Raw genomic sequence first — 19,172 nt, 5'->3', positions numbered from 1 at the left:
CCCTATGTCAATAAATCTCATTTCTACTCTATTCATTTCATTTGGAAATTAATGAGAGACAGATCCATTTTCTATAATGATCCTAATTCCCCCATCTGCCAGCTCTCCTGTCTCCATGTTCTGTTTAAATTAAATAAGAGATCACCCTGTTGTTTCTTGGGCAGGCATCCCATCGAGGTTTCTAAGACTGTTCAACCATTAGACTAGAAGTTGTTTAGGGTCTGGGGCCAGAGGAAGGCTCCCCCTCATCCAGACTAACAGCTTCACTTTTTCTGTTTCCTGGACTTTGTCAAACATTTATGTATGATTTGGGTCAGGTGAAGGGTTAAGTCTACAATGAAAATAGCATTCCAGGTCACACAGAATTGAATCACCCAGCTATCACCTTCCCTTTCTCCTTGTTCTTCTTCCCTCTCTCAACCCCCAGAAGAGAGTGAATGCCCTAAGTGCATTGTCTAGTTTTTGAAAGTGTCATTTGTGATTGACATTTAGAATCATGCTTGATTTTACCTCATTCATAAAAGCCATCATCAAATAAATGTCTAGCATTACTCTTTCTCCCTTTTTCTTATCTAATTGAAGCCATTTGTCCAATTAAAGGATAGTTACTTATCCATCCCTTGGCTGCATTTTGAATTCCATTCTTTAAGTGATGTCAAAAAAGAATGAAAAGGAACATTGGCTAAAGCATTTGGGACATTTTCACTCCGTTAAATGTCAAGAGGGTGAATGAAAACTATGACCAGACCTGTAATTGTATTAATGTAATGAACTCCCAGTGAGGAAAGTCCTTCTGCCAATGCAGATCCACAACTATTCTACAATTTAGAGACTTAGAAAGGTGCTGAAAGGTACCACCACCAGTACGGCTAGTCAGAACTTAAAACTGAAGCTTCTTGGCCAGCTCCATGCACTACTCTAGGATGCCAAGCGTCACCTCATCATAGAATTTTGTACTTTAAGGAGACCTTGGAGATAATTTGTTCTAACTACCTCATTTTACAGGGGAATAAAACCCCAATTGGTTAAGTGACATGCCCTGAGTCACATAGCTAGTTAGTGGCAGAGCTGGGTTGAGAATCTCAGTTCTTGAATTCCCTATTTCATGATTTTGTCCATCATCTCTTGTTGCCTCTTTTGCTTTTTGTTGTCTCTTGAAGCTAACTGCGTGTAGTCTTTCTGTTTTCTTCACTGACACATTTATTTCCTGAGAGAACTGGATTTAATCCTTATCTTGAACTGATGAGGTCATCAAGAAAGAAAATAAAGAGGAAGAGAAAAAGAGAGCACAGGACAGAGTGCTAGGTTGGGGGAGGGGTGACAGTGAGAGTTAATGGCATGATATTATCAAGATTAATCAAGAAAAACTTGACCTTGATAAAAAAAAAAACTAGAGAGAAGAGGATATCTAGGAGGGGAAGGTAATTAACAGTGTCAAATGCTTCAGAGAGGTCAAGAATGATAAGACCTGCAGAAAGGTTGTTAGATTTGGTCATTTAGAAATCATATTCACTTGCCATCATCACCCAATGTTCCTTCACTCCAAACCCCACCTCTGACCAGTCATTTCTCCTAACAGCTCCCTTGGCTTCTGATTGAGAACCTTCATCATGTCTTATCTGGCACAAATCCCCACCCTGTAGGTCCCCAGCCATCTCCACCCTGTGCCATACTGATGTACTTTCCGGTCCTGGCTCTGCAAGCAATAACCAAATCAATACTACCATTCCTGGAAATTACATCTCAATCAGTTACTCCCTGACTGACTTATCTTGCCTGTGATTTCCCCCATCAAAACACCTTTCCTTGGTCACCACTCCTATATGTATGTGTTGGCTTCCTCTACACTGTATTTTTTCTATTTTTATTCTCAGTACATAATATGTAGCAAGAACTTAATATTCATTTCTTCCTTCAATGAGGACATGAATGTGATCCTCAGCCTTATGAGCTATAGTAGGCTCCTGTCCCTGTGGAAGAAAGCTAATTTCCTGATTATTTGTGAACTGTTCCACATAGCCTTTGATACTGGATAAGTAAAACACTGAATATTCCTTTATAAGGTGTTAAATAGTTAAGCCCTTGGAGAGCTTTGTCACTTCCAAGATAGGACCCAATTAGTTGGTGAGTTGGGAGGTCAGCGAGACTCAGAACAATTGTAGAGTGAGAATGCCTAGAGGAAGGGAAGGGAAGGAAAGAATTTTTCTCTTTCTTTGCCATGGTATAAAGTAGTAGTAATTTTCCCAGAGAGAAAAATCTCCTTTAGCAGCTTGATGATTCATTGGTTCCAGAAAGATCAAGGCACAAATGAGGAAGCAGAAACATGCCCTACAAATAGGCATGGATAAAGAAAGGTCATCATTTGTGTCTAGAAGTAACTTTCTGGACTAGGAACCCAGACAGCAGTGAAGAGAGACTGCTATGGACTCAAAAAAGAGCTAGCCAGCCTGGCATTTGAAAATCGAACTGTGGAGAAGAGCAAACCATGGGAACCTAACTAAGCAACCTGCCCAGCAAAGACACTGATTCCCAGGGGAGCTATGTGAGGACTCCACAAAGAGAAAATCCAGCTGAACTCCACAGTACACAGAGTTGTGCATTGCTCCGGCCACATGGGATGCCTGCACGTGATGCCTCATTACTGTTGTGCTCTAAACTGATATCTTCTCTTCCCATGGACAAGCCATGTATTCGTGGGATAGTGTGCCCCAGGTTCCTGTGTGTACATGTGTTAGGGAAAGGAAAATATTTTCTAATTACTGAAATCTTAGTAAATGCTAATCTTAGAGCTAATAATTTCTCTTAAGTGATTGTTAATCTGAAGTACACTGGTAGGAGCTTATCAGCTGTAGCTGAACCCTACCCCTACAGAATAGACCAGGAATAGGGAACCTGCATCCTCAGAGCCACATGTGGCCCTCTAGGTCCTCAAGTGTGGCCCTTTGACTGAATCCAGACTTCACAGAACAAATTTGTTACCAAAAGGTTACCAAGATAAATCCGTATTTCTATTAATGCTCCATTACTTTCAGGAAAACAAACTCAGAAAAGTCCCAAAGAGGTCTATAACTCCCCAAAAAGTAGATAGATAAATTGGTGGTGGGTTTGTCTTTCATTCTTGAAGAGGACCAATGACATCATGAGGGTGACTTATGCATGAATCGGATTTAAAGGAGGTTGTGGAGAAGGGCAGACCCTGGTGTCGGTGCTAAACTCCCTACCCAGCAGGGACACTGCACCCCAGGGGAGACTGGGAGACTCTACAAAGAAAATGCTTTGCAAATTGTAAAGCACTATATACATACTAAGTGTGATGATAAAGGGAATGATACTGATGGCAATGAAAAGGACTCCCAGGCACTCTAGTACTGAAAGCAGTGAGCTGCCTTGGCCACATCAGCTCCCTCACTCCCATTGTACTCCAAGTTCATGTCCGTTCTTCCCATGGGACCTGTATGCATGTGTGGGAGAACATAACTCAGGGTTATGTCGGGGGAGTATTGTCCAGCTACTCTTTTTACTGTGACATCTGAGTAAATGCCTTTGCTAAGAGTTAATAATGTCTATTGGCTGATTGTAAATGGGAAACACGTTGGTGGGGATTTGTTAACTATCATGTTAGGAGTGCTAATCCAAACTACGTAGTAGCTGACCTCTGGAGATTCAATGTGTAAATATAATTGCAAGTTAGTGAATGATCCAAAAGAGGAACTAAAATCCTTTGCAAACTTTAATGTACTATATAAATATGAGTTATCATCCACTACCCCAGGAGAATGTAAACTCTCTGAGGACAAAAACTTCTATTTTTGTCTTTGTGTCTATGCCCAGTACCTGGATAAGTGCCTGGCAGGTGCTAATAAACATGTATGATTGACTACTGAATGAGGGTGCATGTTCAGCTCCTCTTCATTTTTGTCTCTATCACCAGTGCCTTATACAAAGTAGGCACTTAATAAATGTTTGTGACATTGGCAATTATAACAGTTAGGAAAGTTTTCCTTAAAGGCAGCAAGAATACTTGTCCTGTCAATTACAAAACCTAATGGAGAGGATAAACTGGCCTCTTTTTCTTCCTTCTTTCCTTTTTCTTTCTTTTTTCTTTTTCTCCCTTCCTTCCTTCTTTTCTCTACTTTTCTTTCTTTCCTCCTTTTGTTCCTTTCTTTTTCCTTTCTTTACTTCTTTGTTTCTTTCTTTCTTTCCTTTAGACTGGCCTCTTTAAAAACAGCTCTGCTTAAAACCAGATGACACCAAATGAACTGTCAGTCACTCCTTGGGCAACCTTGGGCAAGCCACTGAACCTTTCTACTTTGGTTTCCTTATCCATAAAAAGAGCCATTTAGAGCCCGTGATCTCTGAGGCCGCATCCAGCCTTAAGATCCTGTGGCCCATACCATGATTTATCTCAGCATTAGCATCATAGCATTACACATTTTGAAAAAGAGAGGGCATCTTGCTGAAGCCATCCATGAGTTGACCATGAAGCGTTCCATGAGGAAGTGGCTCCTCATTAATTCTGTGTTTATTTATTTCTAGATGCAGTTGGAAGTTGTGTAGCAAAGCTGTCCTTCAGCTGTACCTTGAAGGGCCATTACTGCCTATACAGTAAGTCCAGCTTTACCCTCATCAGCCGCCAGCCTCAGCTATGGATTCATATCATGTTTCTGTTTCAGCAGGTGTGTGCCATGCGCGTGAATAGCAGCACCTTAATGAGTAACCATTTGGGGGAGGAGGGGAGGCAGAAAGGAGACAGCTAGGTGGTATGGTGGATGGAATGCTGGGCTTAGGGTCAGGAAGACATGGGTTCAAATTTTGCCTCAGACATTTATTAGCTACAAAACCCTGAGCAAGTCACCAACCACTTTGGGTCTCAGTTTCCTCATCTACAAAATGAAGGAATTAGACCTGATAACCTCTAAAGTCTCTTCCAGCTCTGAAGCCATAATCCTGTAACCCTAAAAGCCTGTCAACATGTGGGCTATTTCAGCAAGTCATGGGTTAGTGACATCAGTCAACAAGTTCATTGACTAGTGCATGTGAATAAATGGATGGATGGATCAGTGAATAAAAAAAGCATTTATTAAGCACTTACTGTATACAAAGCACTGTGCCTTATGTGTATATGTTTGTGTGCACATATACATATATATCCCTGTAAACATGAGCATCAGTTTCAACAAGGTGTTCTTTAAAATGATCCCTCAAAGGAGGGCTTTCTACCATATTGAGCACCATCTGCTACACAAAAGTCTCTTGGTTAATTACCAATGAGTCACAACAAGGCTTCTCATCTTCTCTGATCTTTTAAATACTAACTTCTCTGGTTTAACATTAGAGAATGAAGGAGGAAGGGGAAAAAGAATTTGGAGTGGAATGGGATAGAAAAATACCTATTAATAGCTTGCTGTGTGCCATCCACTGTGCTAAATGCTGGGGATGCAAATAGAAAATCAAGGCACTTCCTGGTCTCCCTGAGCTTGCACTATAATTAAGGGAGACAACACATAAAGAAGAGATCATGTTTATGTTCAGTTCATGGCATATAGAAAGACCAAGTATTGCTTGGGCAGAGACTATAGCAAGGACCTTGGGAAACAATGGCAGGGAAGATGGACCCCAATGAGTTGGTTCAAGGGTTAGAGGAGAGTGAAGCTCTGGTATCTTTCCAGCAGAGGTAGGGATCTCAGGGTTAGCATCCATCTGGCACTGGACATCCTGCACCTGGTAGGAACTGGGCAGTAGGGCAAACAGAATAGAGTGAAACTAAGCTTCCTTCATGTGGAAATGACTTTGCTTCCTTTTAAGTTTCCTCAGATGAGTTTTAATATCCCCATATTCTTTAATTTTGGGTCTATGTATGAATATGTAGAGAGAGAGAAGGATGCTACATTTTACTAAGTCATATATATCTGGGGCAAAATTTTATAAAAGAAATTATCAACCTAGCAATGAAAAATATTGAAAAACTGCTCACCCTTTTTTGTAATGGCCTTGCAAACATGGAGTATTTGGATTTGTCTTTGTCTTCTCAGCACCTGGTGCTGGCACACAGCAAATGCTTAATAAATGTTTTTTCATTGATTAACTCTATCATGTCACAAAGAAGTTTTCCCAAAATGTGGCCAAAGGAGAGGCTTGGTGCTCTGAATTCAGTAAGGATTAACCATTTGTGGATGGATGGATGGATGGATGATTTGCTGACTTCGAATTATAAAAAAAAAGAAACCAGAAAAAAATTTAAAACTAGAAAGCAAGTCCAGAAACTGTATGCCATTGTAAAATAAGGCATTCTCTTAGCTTCTACTGAAATCATGTCTATGTCGACCAAATAAGATACTAAGTTAATTTTCAACTACGCGTCCAAATGCTAATGTTTCCCCAGTTTCTGCATGATGGCTTTGAGGTGGGAGTGTATTAACAGAGAAGGGACTATGCAGGGTGCCTTAGTGCCCCATTTTTTTCATATAGCATTTAATCAAGTACATAAAATGACGTTGTGATAAGGACAACTCACATATCAGTGTGATAGGTAAAGATTCTTTGGTCTGGACTCATTATTTCACTGGGAAAATAAACTTCCAGTGTCATGATTCCATCCTCTGAAAAGATCAGCCAATCCTCTGTAACTTGGCTTTAGAAAATTCTAGGGAAGCACTGAAAGAAGGGTTAAGTGACTTGCCCATGGTCACCCAGCTAGTATATGTCCCAGGCAGGACTTGAATCTAAGTCATTCTGAATCCAAGGCCACCCTTCTATACAAAATTCCTCTCAGGTTAAGTTTGCACCTAAGAAAAATGCAACTTACCATTGATTTCCATCCCTTGCTTGCAATAACACTCCAGATTCTTCTTCCATTTAACTTGGGGTGTCTTTTTAACTTAATGCCCATCAGTAATTTTTTTTGATTCCTCCCAGCAATGTTTCTTTCACGTGGTCTGTGGTTTTGTTTTGTACTTTGAGCCCAGATAACAGAAATGAGGCTATTTTTCCATTCTTCATTCTACCGTAAATTCTTCTTCTTTGCTTACTTTTGGTGCTTCCTCATCTTCCTAATGATTGCTGTTTTTGATGAAAATAAAAATCAGAGCATTGATTTCTCAATGCCTGGTCTTTAATAACCTCATAGGGTTGGTTTAGGCCTTTTCCCCTTCTGTCTCCACTCCACTGGTTTGCTCAAATGCACATGCCTTCTAAGCTTTGACTATCAGCAAATTCATTACACTCCACAGCCAAATTGTTCTCTTTATGTTGTCTTGCATGTAGTTGATACTTCAAGATTGCATTTTGAATTGAACTCTATTAGTCTTTAGCTTTTTCATTGACATTTTCTATACTAATTCATAGCACTAATGATGATGAAATCTAAAAACATGCATCTTACCAACCTCTTTTCATCCCAAGTTTAAAATTCAAGTTTGTCTCTATCCATGGTTTCCAAACTTTTTTGACTTGAGTTTCTCTTTAATGAGTCCAAGGATCCCAGAGACTCATTCCCATTTTCTACCACAAAAGGAGAAGAATGGTGCCGTCTTTGGTGATGCACCAATAAATTCACGCTGAGTTTTTATTAAATTACATAAAAGGATTTATGCTAGAGAAAAAAGTAGAGATGTTGCAATATTGTAGTCATATAATGATCCACCAACTGCCATGCAAATTTGCCCCCATGTCTTAGCTTTTGATATCAAAAACATGAATATAACTGAGGGAGTGAATCCCAAGGCCATGCCCTGCTCATCATTCTTATGATTTTATAAAATCTCATGGTTTTATTCATGCATCAAAGCAAAACCTATAGCAGAATATGCATACTAACTCACTCATTACACTTTGCTTTGATTCATAGTGAGTTAACATTTATAATAAGTTTTTAAAACTTGGTGAAATTAGTTTTATATGTAAGAAGTTGATAGGTCATTTGATTTATTGATCAGTCGAGCATTCATTTTATTGTGCCTGCCTCTGTGTTTGAGGGGGTAGGTTTTTGTATATACTTATAAATAACACTAGTAGCAAGCATTTATATAGTATTTTAAGGTTTCAAGGCATTTCACAGACATCATCCTATGGATCCTCAGCAACCCTGAGACAGGTACTATGATGAGATAGGCACTATCATTCCACCCATTTTGTAGATGAGAAAAGTTAAAGCTGAGAGAGCTTAAGTGAGTTGCTCACAGTTCCATAGCTGGTAAATGTCTGAGGTAGGATTTGAACTCATTTTCCTCATTCTATGTGCAGCTCTCTGTCATTGTGCCACCTGGCTTCCTCAAGTATAAAGCATGTCCATGGTCTTGGGAAGTTTACAATCTTGTTAGGAAAACAAGATCCATAGAATCTCCAAAATGTTAGGGAAGTACATTGGAAATCATCCATTGGGTCCCCTCATTTTACAGTTAAGGAAAGGATTCTCAGAGAGCAAAATTCACCCAGCTAGAGAGAAAGGAGGCGTTGGGCATCCTGATGCCAGGATAGATGAGAACCAGTTAAGTAACAATGCAGACCCATGTAACATGAGTAGTCTGAGGGCATGGTTTGCTAAGCTACCTGTTTTTTATAGTTGTTCAGTTGTTTCAGTCATGCCCCCTTTTCTTGACCCCATTTAGGATTTTCTTGGCAGAGATGCTGGAGTGGTTTGACATTTTCTTCTCCAGCTCATGATGAGGAGTTTCCTCAGATGAGGAAATTGAGGAAAGCAGAGTTAATTAACTTGCCTGGGGTCACACAGTTAGTAAGTGTCTGAGGTTGGATTTGAACTCAGGTCTTTCTGGCTCTGGGCCTGGCACTCTATCCCCTACACCACCTAGCTGCCCTAAGTGATCTACAGCATTTAATAAAAAGAATGATCTCAAAGGCTCTGGGCTAGTCACATTACAAGAATGAGGGGCGGCAAGTGGAAAGCCTTTACCTGGGTAGAGAATATTAAGAAACCTAGAGGAAGTCTGCGCCCCATTGGGTACCAGAGCTGGCATAATATGAAAAGGCATGGAGGGTTTGTGAACTGGGCATTGAAAGATGTATCAACACCAAGGAGCTCATTGATTGACTGAATTATTTGGAGTACTGACGTGAAAGTTTGGGACTGAGAAGGAAATAGGATCGACACTGGATGGGAATCACCCTGCGGACAGATTCTGTGCCTTTTTATCAGCCCCTTCAACTGCTAGGGACTTACTTCATGCACATTTGTCGGCTGAATGACATGTCCAAATGAGTGATACGAACAATTTACTTGTTTGTTGTTCAGTCGCACCTGACTCTTGTGACCCCATTTGGGGTTTTCTTGGCAAAGACACTGAAATGCTTTGCCTTTTCCATCTGCAACTCATTTTACAGATGAGGAAACTGAGGCAAACAGGGTTCAGTGATTTGCCCGGGGTCACACAGCTAGTATCTGAGGCCAGATTTGAACCCAGGAAGACAAGTCTTCAGACTGACTTCAGACCTGGCACTCTATCCACTGCACCATACACTCATTAATTTGAGGGTCCCAGTTCCATTTATCATCTAGGAGCTTCTGTAAAGCTCAATGGGAAAGCACAATGGGAAAAGTCCTGGTTTTGGAGTCAAGGGACATGGGCTTCAAATCCCGGTTCTGCCACTTTCTTTGTATGTAAACTTGGACAAGTGGGGTGGGGAGTAGTGAGAAGAAGAAAAGTGTGGAAGGCAACAAGCATTTATATAGCTCCTACTGCGTGGTGGGCACTTTTACAAATATTTCATTTGAGTCTCACAACAACCTTGTGAGATAATTACTGCTATTATCACCATTTTACAGTTGAGGAAACTGAGGCAAATCAAGGTTAAGAGACCTGCCGAGGGTCACACAGCTAGTATGTGTCTGAGTCTAGATTTGAACTCAGATTTTCCTGATTCCAAGTCTTGCACTCTATCTACTGTACCACCTAGCTGCCTCATTCAATCATTCCAAGAAACCTGCCCCCAGTCATTTAACTTCTCTGGGCCTCAATTTCCCCATCTGTAAAATGGGGTGGCAGGACTATATGGCATCTAAGGTCCCTTGCAACTCTGTTTCTATAATCTTATACCTTTTAGAAGTATATGATCCAAAGACATGCTGTTTTCACTCCCAATTTCCATGTGTGAATAATTATATTAAACTGTTCATTATTAACCTGATGCATTTAGGTTATGGCCATACTCTACATGAGGCTGGTTGATACTTATTTCACTGTGTCTCTTAATTTCCTGTCTTAATTGCCATGTTTTTGATGAAAGAAATAGAAATATTCTTTATATCATGCTAACTCTTAACAAGACATAGACTTAGAAAATGAATTGAATGAATAAGGCATGACCAAGGTCAGGGATTTTATAAGGATTGCTCCTAATTGCACTGAAAATTCTTTTAAATGGGTGTGATATTACTCTCTCAGTTCAAAAAAAAAGAAAAATGCCAAACATAAACTATATTTGACCTCTGCTATTAATGTCTTTATTTCATTTAAACCACATTTAAACTCAAGCTCCCTTTAAGGCTGAGAGCCAATTGAATGTCACTGTTATCATGTCAAGAGATGGTTTTTACACTAATGGGACCTTGGTGAAATGTGTTCCATTTTTTATCATTAATTTTTCTCTTCAGGGCTCATTTCTGGAGCCACTGTCCACACAAAGTGTGTCAGTGCGAGCTCTCAGATCCTTGTGGGCAAAGACACAGATAAAAGGAACTCACAGTTTTGAAACTGCAATGATACAATCTACATTTCCCCATAAGAAGGTAAGCATTTTTCCCAGGAAATATATTTTAAGTCATAAATATTTTGTTGCAACAGGTTTTATTTCTGCCTTTTACCTTTCTTTGTATTTCCAGAACCTATCACCATACCCAGCACATTTTTATTGTTCATTGGACATTTTCAGTCATGTCCAACTGTTCATGACCCCATTTGGAGTTTTCTTAGCCAAGATACTGAAGCACCTTACCATTTCTTTCTCCAGCTCATTTGACAGATGAGGAAATTGAGGCAAAAGGGTTAAATGACTTCCCCGGGCTCACACAGCTAGTAGGTGTCTGTTTCAACAATCTGGCTAGCAGCTTCTGTGGGGGTGTAAGGCCAACAACAACCAGCTCACAGAACGCTGCAAGCCCAGGTCCTTTTTATCTGCTTTACTAAGGAAAGCAACATTAAGGGGTTAACAATCTTACTTTAATCCAGCATACAAATATCATTTACTGAGTTCAGGGGAGGAAATCAACACCCTGAATTACAGACCAAATACAATTCGTAGTTATCAACATCTGAGTATTCAGCCGGGGAGCTCACAACGGCTGGCCCAGAGTCACGCACCACTCCTGCTGTTCCTCAGAGCTCCGAGAGAGAAAGCTAACCTCTGCACTTACATATCCTGTTCAGGGCCCTGACCTCAACCAGGCTGGGCATGGAAAAGTTCCCCACCTACAATAGCACATCAGATATCAATCAATCAATCAAATCAATCAATGACTCCCAATTGTCTCAGTGATAAGAAATACCAAAACATCCCACTTTATCTGCCCCATTCAAATAAAGGCCAGAATCATTAAAGGTCAACAGCAAAAAGTCCCACCTTAATTACTATTACAGTGTCTGAGACTCGATTTGAACCCAGGGAGATGAGTCTTCCTGACTCCAGGCCTGCCACCCTATCCTCTGCACCACTACACATAGCAAGCAATTCATAAATATACATTGACTGATTGGATGATTAATAGTGTCATCTCTTGTTCTCTTGCATTCAGAACTACAACCAGGGCAGGGACATCACGACTGTGCCAAGGTGCCAAAATTAGCAGAATGATGAGAGTATTTGCATTTATTTGCAGCATAGAAATTTGAGCTTAGCCCCTATCTAGAACTAATAATGAGATTAAAAAGGAGCCCACCAGATGGCAGGTTTGCTCTCCCTCTGTCGCTGCACCCTGATGAGCTGCTTTGTGACCCACCCCACTCTGCTCGCCCCTCAGTCATTGTCAGGGCCAGAATTCCTGGCTATGGTTATATTTCAATTGGCTGTCAACATTGTGCTCAATGCTTATTTGCATGTGTTTGCATAATAGACTAGACAGATTTGGAAAGTAGGATGATCAATTCAGAGCTAGAAAGAACCTCAAAGTCCATCATATCCAACCCTTTCATTTTCCAAATGAGGAAAAGAAGATAGAAGGTAAGTGACCTATCCAAGGTCACACAGCTAAGTGGTACAGTGGACTGGGCTTGGAGTCAGAAGGACCTGAGTTCAAATCCTTTCTCATACCCTGACTAGCTATGTGTACCTGGGAAAGTCACTTAACCTGTCTGCCTCAGTTTCTTCATCTGTGAAATGGAGATAGTAATACCTACCTGCCAGGGTTGTTGTGAGGATCAAGTGAGATCACAATTTTAGCCCAGTACTTGGCATATAGTAAATGCTATTTAAATGTTAACCTGTTGGTGAGTTAGAGGGCTGTCCACCCCAAACATGTGAAGCTTCCCCAGCAGAATGTATGTAAACAATTTCTTCCAATGGGACATGAAGGCGGTTAGAAGCAGGCACTGTGGAGCGCTTAGAGCTTAGTCAGACATTGAAGATGCCAAGGTCATCCACTGCACCCCAGACTATCCCCAGTCATCTTGACTTTTGTCCTGCCACAGGACTTTGATGACTCTGGAACAGAGAGTGAGGCAGATGACTTTGTGCGGCTCTGCCTCCCTTAAATCCAATTCACTAGCGAGTCAAGGCGTCACCCAGTGGTGTCACTGGTCCTCTTCAAAAATGAAGGACCAACAACAACAGTAAATAGCAAAACCAGATACCTTATTGTCAGTGGACAAGTCAACAAACGTTTATTAAGCGAGCTCTTAAAATGTGCCAGGTACCGCCAGAGCTGCTGTTAGGCATATTGAGGATCAGCCACTGAGAGGCACCATGTTGTAGTGGATACAGTACTGGCCTCGGAGTCGAGATGATGCTAGTTCAAAGCCTATCTCCTGACACATCCTGACTGTGAGGCTGGACCTGTCCCTTAACCTCTGAGTGCCTTAGGCAACTATCTGAGACTGTTTCAGAGAAGGAACTGACTGGGATTGGGAAAGGGTTTTTTCCTCTTCTGGGCATTCCCATTACAAGTGAAATCACTGGTCCAGTCCCTATCCCTAACGTAGGAGAAGCAGTTTGGCATCATCGTTAAAGAGGGATCATCTGAGTCATGAAGACCTGGGTTCGATATCACTTCTGACTCCTACTGACTACGTGACCCTACCAGAGTCCCTTGCACTCTCCGTGCCCCTAAGCACTGAAGTGGCTTAAGTGTCTCCAGTGTGCATTGTTAGAAGGAGTTCTCTCACCTGCAATTAACTATACGAACAAAATCAGAGATCTAATCCAAAATGAGAAAAACAGAAAAGCAATTCTTCCCCCAAGAGAGTTAGCCTGCCGAGAAACACATGGATTCCTCTCAACCAGAGGGCACTTGGCTGACAGGTAAGGCTCATCCTGAGCAGGATAGCTATTTTGTGCTTATGGGCCATTAACACCCATTTTTCTTCCTGAACATCTGTTGCTGTTGGCTACTACAAAAAGAGAGTGATGCTGTATTTACCTATAACTCGTGACCCACCTAGAGGAAGTGAGCCCCAAGCCAGGCTTAGATACCCACCTTAGCTGCATCCTCCGGACAATCTTCCTTTCCACAGCATCAACTGACCCCGTGAAAAGAGACAAACCCGGAATGGGGGGGATATTGCATTAATTCTCTTTTCTAATGGGCTGGTCCTCATCCTGTCAAAGATACACACTTCTCAAGGGCCCCCATGTACAAGGACAAATATGAGCCAGCCCCCAAAGAGATTATGTATATAAAGCATGAGCTCCTCGAGGGCAGGGACTGTCCTATGCCTTTCTTTGTACCCTCAGAACTTAGCACAGTGCCTGGCACATAGTAGGTGCTTAATAAATGCTTTTTGACTGACTTTGTGAACCTTAGAGCATTATGTAAATGGTATTATTATTTTATTGTTTATTTTCTGTAAAATATTTTCTATAAATTTGTTTATTTTCTATAAATCTTATTATTCTACTGATCAGAGAGGCATAGGGGCTATAGAGACTGGCACAGAGCCAACCCTAATAAATAATTAAGAGCATTTCTAGAGCTCTTTAATGTTTGCAAAGCATGCTATCTCATTTGACCCTGAAAAAAACACTGGGAAATGGGGAGGAAAAGGAATAAACATTTAAATGCACCTACTATGTGCTGGGTACTGTGCTAAATGCTTTTTACAAAAATTATCTCACTTGATCCTCGACACAACCCTGCAAGGTAAGTACTGTTATTATCTCCATTTTATGGTTGAAAAAAACTGAGGCAAATAGAGGACACACAGCTTACATATGAGGAAACTGAGGGAGAGAAGTTTAGTGTTCTGAGCAAGGGTCACACAGATACTAAGCACCTGAGTCAGAATTTGAACTCACATCTTCTTGCCTCCAAGTCTAACATTCCACCCCCTCTACCATGTAGGGGCCCAGAAACCAGGAAAACCCAGGTTTGAGTCCTTCCTACCTACTGGCTCTTTGATCAAGCCTCTTAAACTCCCAGGGCTCTAGGCAGCTCTCCAAAGGTTTGAGTTGCGTTTTCTCACCTGGAAGTTCCCAGTGCCGTTAAATCACAGGTCCAATCCCCATCCTGATTCTAATAATGCAGTGACCACGAACCTTTATGAAATATTAGCAGGTGCCCATCCACACCTGGATGTGTGCTGCCACAAGTCCTGCTGGTCATACTTCTTTTGCCAGTGACTCCCCAGACCCCTTTCTCCTTTCCCCATCTTAGAGTCTGTGACTCCTATGTCTACTTGACACATGCCTCCTGCCCTCACAGCACTGACAAGTCAGTGTTGCCAGGAATACCACCTGGTTTCCATCTTTGTTTCTCCTTCCTTGTTGTCTATTCTCCTCTTCTCATCTCTGGAGCATCCTATACTTGTGCCCTTTGTGCCTGCTCCCCCACACTAAACCAACAGCATTGGAGCAGTTCTACAAGCGGACTAAGAATCAGAATGGAGGCAGCTACCTCTGGCAGAGAGAGGCTTCCCACTGTACATCACGGCCTCCCCCAACAAAGACCCTATAGTCTCCTTCTTTGGAGCCAGAGCTTGCTCCCCCTTCTTTTTACCATGTTGGCCATCTGACTAGAACTGCCTCAGGAAGGAGATCTGCTGGACTTTCACCTCTTTCTCCCAGCCTCCTGACAGGAGAATCACCTTCACTCTAACCAGCAGTGTGTAAACATTTCACATACTCCAACCACATTCCTCTATTCCGTGAAGCACCTTAAAGATCGTTTCACGTCCTTGAGCTCTAGGCTGCAAATTTCTCTTTTATGAGTATCAACTTCCTAGGTCCTTACACTTCATTCTCCCACATTCTTTTATAGGTGCCCTTATTTTTTTAAATGTCTTTTCTTCAGCAAAACATTCCCTTCCTTCTAGCTTTTCAAACAGAGGCAGGTGAGATTTGAAACTTATTCTGCAACTTGTAGTGTTTGTCTTTGTAATGTTGAAGTCTGATATGATAGATTGTAAACTACTTCTGTCTTGGATTGCCTGGCCTACCTTCCTCTAGGGCAGGGCTTCTTAACTTTCCGTCTGTGAACTCATTTTTTAAAATATTTTGACAATTACGTTTAACTGTTATTGACTTCCTTTGTAACCCTATGAATTTTATTTTATGCATTTAAAAATATGATTAGTAGGATGGGTTCATAGCTTTCACCATACTGACTGTAATTTCTATTATTATTAGAAATATTATTTTTAATACTACTGTTAGTAGAAGGGATCCAGGACACACACACACACAAAGTATTAAGACACTCTGTTCTACTGACAGATCTAGGACTTGCCTTTTAAGTTCTTTCTGTTTTTTTGGTAGGGCTATAAATAGGTGTCCACCAAGGAAATCTCCTATTCTGTTGGGGGAAATGGAAGAATATGTGTGTACACATATATGGACTACATACATATATACACACATGTGTATGTATCTAAATGTTCACACATATGAATGGATACATATTTGCATATAGCTGCATACATATGTGTATATATGTGTAGTGTGCATACACATGCATAAACATATATACATGCATATATACACACATGCATATACATGTGAGTTTCTTAATCATCAATTACTGCCCTGAGTACAGAAATCACCCACTGAGAAGGTAGGGGAGAGGTCAGGGTGTGGGCATGCAGAAGGGGTATAGAAATGTCCTTACATGTTGTACATAGGTTGTGGTTTGGTTACTGAAAGTCCATTGGTGTAAAGGGGTCAGAGTTGAGGAGTGTTGAGCTACAATGAATGAAGGGAGTGATATAAATGTATAAGAGACAAACCCTTGATTGGTTACCATGGGAAGGTGTGACTCATCTTCTCACCAATTGTCTGACCACACACTGATTGTCTATGGTGATCCCTGTGGGGTGTCTAGCACCCACACTGATGACCATTCTTATAGACAGTTGACAACGAAGGTCTAGAGTTCAGAAAAGAAGTGAGGATAAAGCAATAGACTTGGAGATTGTCCACATAGACCAAGTAGTTGAAGCCAAGGGCATGAGCAAAATTGTCCAGGAAGTGACTGAGAGAGAAGATGAGAGGGTCAAGGACAAAATCTTCTGAAACCATGACCAGAAGCCAATGAAGGAAAATCAGAAGAAGCAGAAAAGTAGGAAAGTGAAGACAATGTGTTGTCTCTAAGTGAGTAGCCAGGAAGAGGACGTGGGCAACAGAGAAGTCAAGGAGTAGGAAAACTAAGAAAAAGCCATTGAACTTGGAGGTTTAGGGGTTACTAGGGACCACTGTAGCAGCAGCTCCTTTGCAGTGGTGAAGGTGGAAACTGGAGTGGAAGAAGTTGTGAAATGGGGAGAAATTGGAGACATGGGAGGGGGGAGTGACAGGGAAGGTCAAGAGAGAGCAATGGTAAGTTGGATAAGATCAAAGTAGCAAAGGAAGCTTTATTATCTTGGCTAACTCCAAGAGTGTTCAGAGAGAGATTGGAAAGAACAAGTGGAGAGGGAGAGATTAAAAATGTATAGATGCTTCCTGGCTATCCTGGATTAAGAGGCCCTTGGCCCTTGGTTTTATGGTCTAGTTGGGAATAGATACAAACACGCATAAAATTAAGTAAGAACAAGGACCGGTTTGAATGGTTAAGCTCAAACTCTGGCATTGGAGCCAAGCTGAGCTCTGGGGAGGGGATGTGAATGACCTGGGTCAGGTCAGATTCATCATTGCTGCCCTGGTGAAGGGGAATCACTAAGAAAGCCATACTGCACCGTTTTTTTAATTTGGCTTTTGTTTTTAAATGCTGACAAACCAGAAGTGTTCAAGATGAAGCCAAACCCACAGCTGAGTCACTGTGGAGTATAACTTCTGGCCCAATTTCATTCTGACTTCAAACTGCCAAAGTTCCAGTTAAAGGCAGTCACATAATATTCCAGTGACTCTTCAATAGTTGTGAAATATGTTTGTTCTTTTAAGCCACCCAGTTAAAACTTACAAGAATGTTTTTGGTGCATGCTCATGAATATATTTATGACATCATTCATCCCTTTTTAAACCAATGATTGTTTTATCTCAAAGAAGATTAATCACAAACTCTATTTTTGAAATGTGTTAAAAGTTCAACTCTATGAGAGTACCCTGGGTCACCATAGCTTAAGCATTCATCACCCAGCTTCTGGTTTGTCCTTCGTTCTCAAGGAGCACCATGATATCAGGAAGATGATGCCATGACTTGCAAGTAAATTGGATTTAAGTGAAGGAGGGCTGTGCAAAGTCACCAGCCTCACGTTCTCCTCCAGAGCCATCAGGGTCCAGTGGTCAGACATAGGTCAGGAGAATGGGAAGTGGCCCAGGATGGCCTTTTAAGCTGAGGTCTTTCTGAGTTCTCACATTGACTGAGGTGTTGCCCATTCAGTGATTAGGGCTGCTTACAAAGTGAGGCAAGTGATGGCCCTTTTAATTAAAAAAAAAATCAAACTGGGAGGGAAAGACCCTCAGGGTCTCTGGCCGAAAGAGAAACAACTACTATTTACATTCACTCTGCTGGCCAATCAATGAGAGCCAGCGTGAATTGGGTTTAAGGTATAGTTTTTAAGAAAGAAATCTAGCCAGTAAACAAGCAGCAGCCCTGTGGATAATGAGCCTCTCTGTTCTTCATGTAGCTGAGCCTCAGACCATTACCCATAGAGGTACACCATCTCATTTGAGCTTCATAACAAACGTAGGAGAGACAGGGTAGCCTAGTGAATAGTGAGCTAGCTTCAGAGTCACTAAAGACCTGAGTTCAGGTCCTACCTCTGACAAATATTGATTGTGTGACACTTAGACTCTCAAGTCACTTAGACTCTTGGTGTTCCAGATAACTCTTCAAGTTACTATAAATTGTACCACAGTTGCTGAGCTGCATTGGTGGAGGGACTTCACTCAATTGGTAACTCCCTACATAACTGAAACCATAGATTGGGATAATTTTTTTTTAGTCACATTAGGTGGGTTAGGGGCTGCTAGGGATGGAGCACTAGGCCTGGAGTCAGGAAGACCTGAGTTTAAATCCAACCTCAGACACTTAGTACTGTATGACGCTGGGCAAGTCACTTACCCAAGTTTGCCTTAGTTTTCTCCTCTGTAAAATGAGCCAGAGAAACAAATGGCAAACCACTCCAGGATCTTTGACAAGAAAACCCAAAAAGGGTCATGAAGAGTTGGACATGACTGAAACAAATGAACAACAACAAAAGTTAGGCAGGTACTAGAAATATTCTTATCCTCATTTTACAGTTAAGGAAACTAAGATGTCCTACCTTCAATGGGACATTAAGTAACTTGCCCACGGTCACATAAGTACTCAGTGGCAGAGAGGAGATTCAAATCCAGGCCTTCTTGATTCCAGACCCAGCTCCCCAGCACATTGCTGCAGCCCTCCATGGAAGCCTTTCTAGCTTGCTAGAACCACACCCACCCACCCAAAGCTATTGCTCCATTGGCACAGCCAGTGAGAACCCAGGGGCACATCTACACTGGAGGAGTAATCAAGGTGAGGCTTTTGTGAAAGCTGGTGATACAATACCAAATGAAGGACTGCTAACCTGGGTAGTATGCGCCATGTAGCACAGAGTTAT

At 41.5% G+C, this 19,172-nt stretch overlaps 1 protein-coding gene across 1 annotated transcript in view; it reads left to right on the top strand.

Annotated features, from left to right (window-relative positions):
• Window positions 1–19,172, top strand: part of VEPH1 (ventricular zone expressed PH domain containing 1) — a 221,833-nt gene that overhangs the window by 156,407 nt on the left and 46,254 nt on the right. The window contains exons 10-11 of the mRNA XM_036756099.1: window positions 4,537–4,676; window positions 10,607–10,741. Coding sequence (XP_036611994.1) covers window positions 4,537–4,676; window positions 10,607–10,741 — 275 coding nt within the window. The remainder of the gene's footprint in view (window positions 1–4,536; window positions 4,677–10,606; window positions 10,742–19,172) is intronic.

This window comes from Trichosurus vulpecula, chromosome 4 (assembly GCF_011100635.1).
Source record: "Trichosurus vulpecula isolate mTriVul1 chromosome 4, mTriVul1.pri, whole genome shotgun sequence".
In the NCBI taxonomy this organism is placed as follows: domain Eukaryota; kingdom Metazoa; phylum Chordata; class Mammalia; order Diprotodontia; family Phalangeridae; genus Trichosurus; species Trichosurus vulpecula.
The sequence above is the reverse complement of the archived record's forward strand: the minus strand, read 5'-3'. Positions and strand labels throughout refer to the sequence as shown.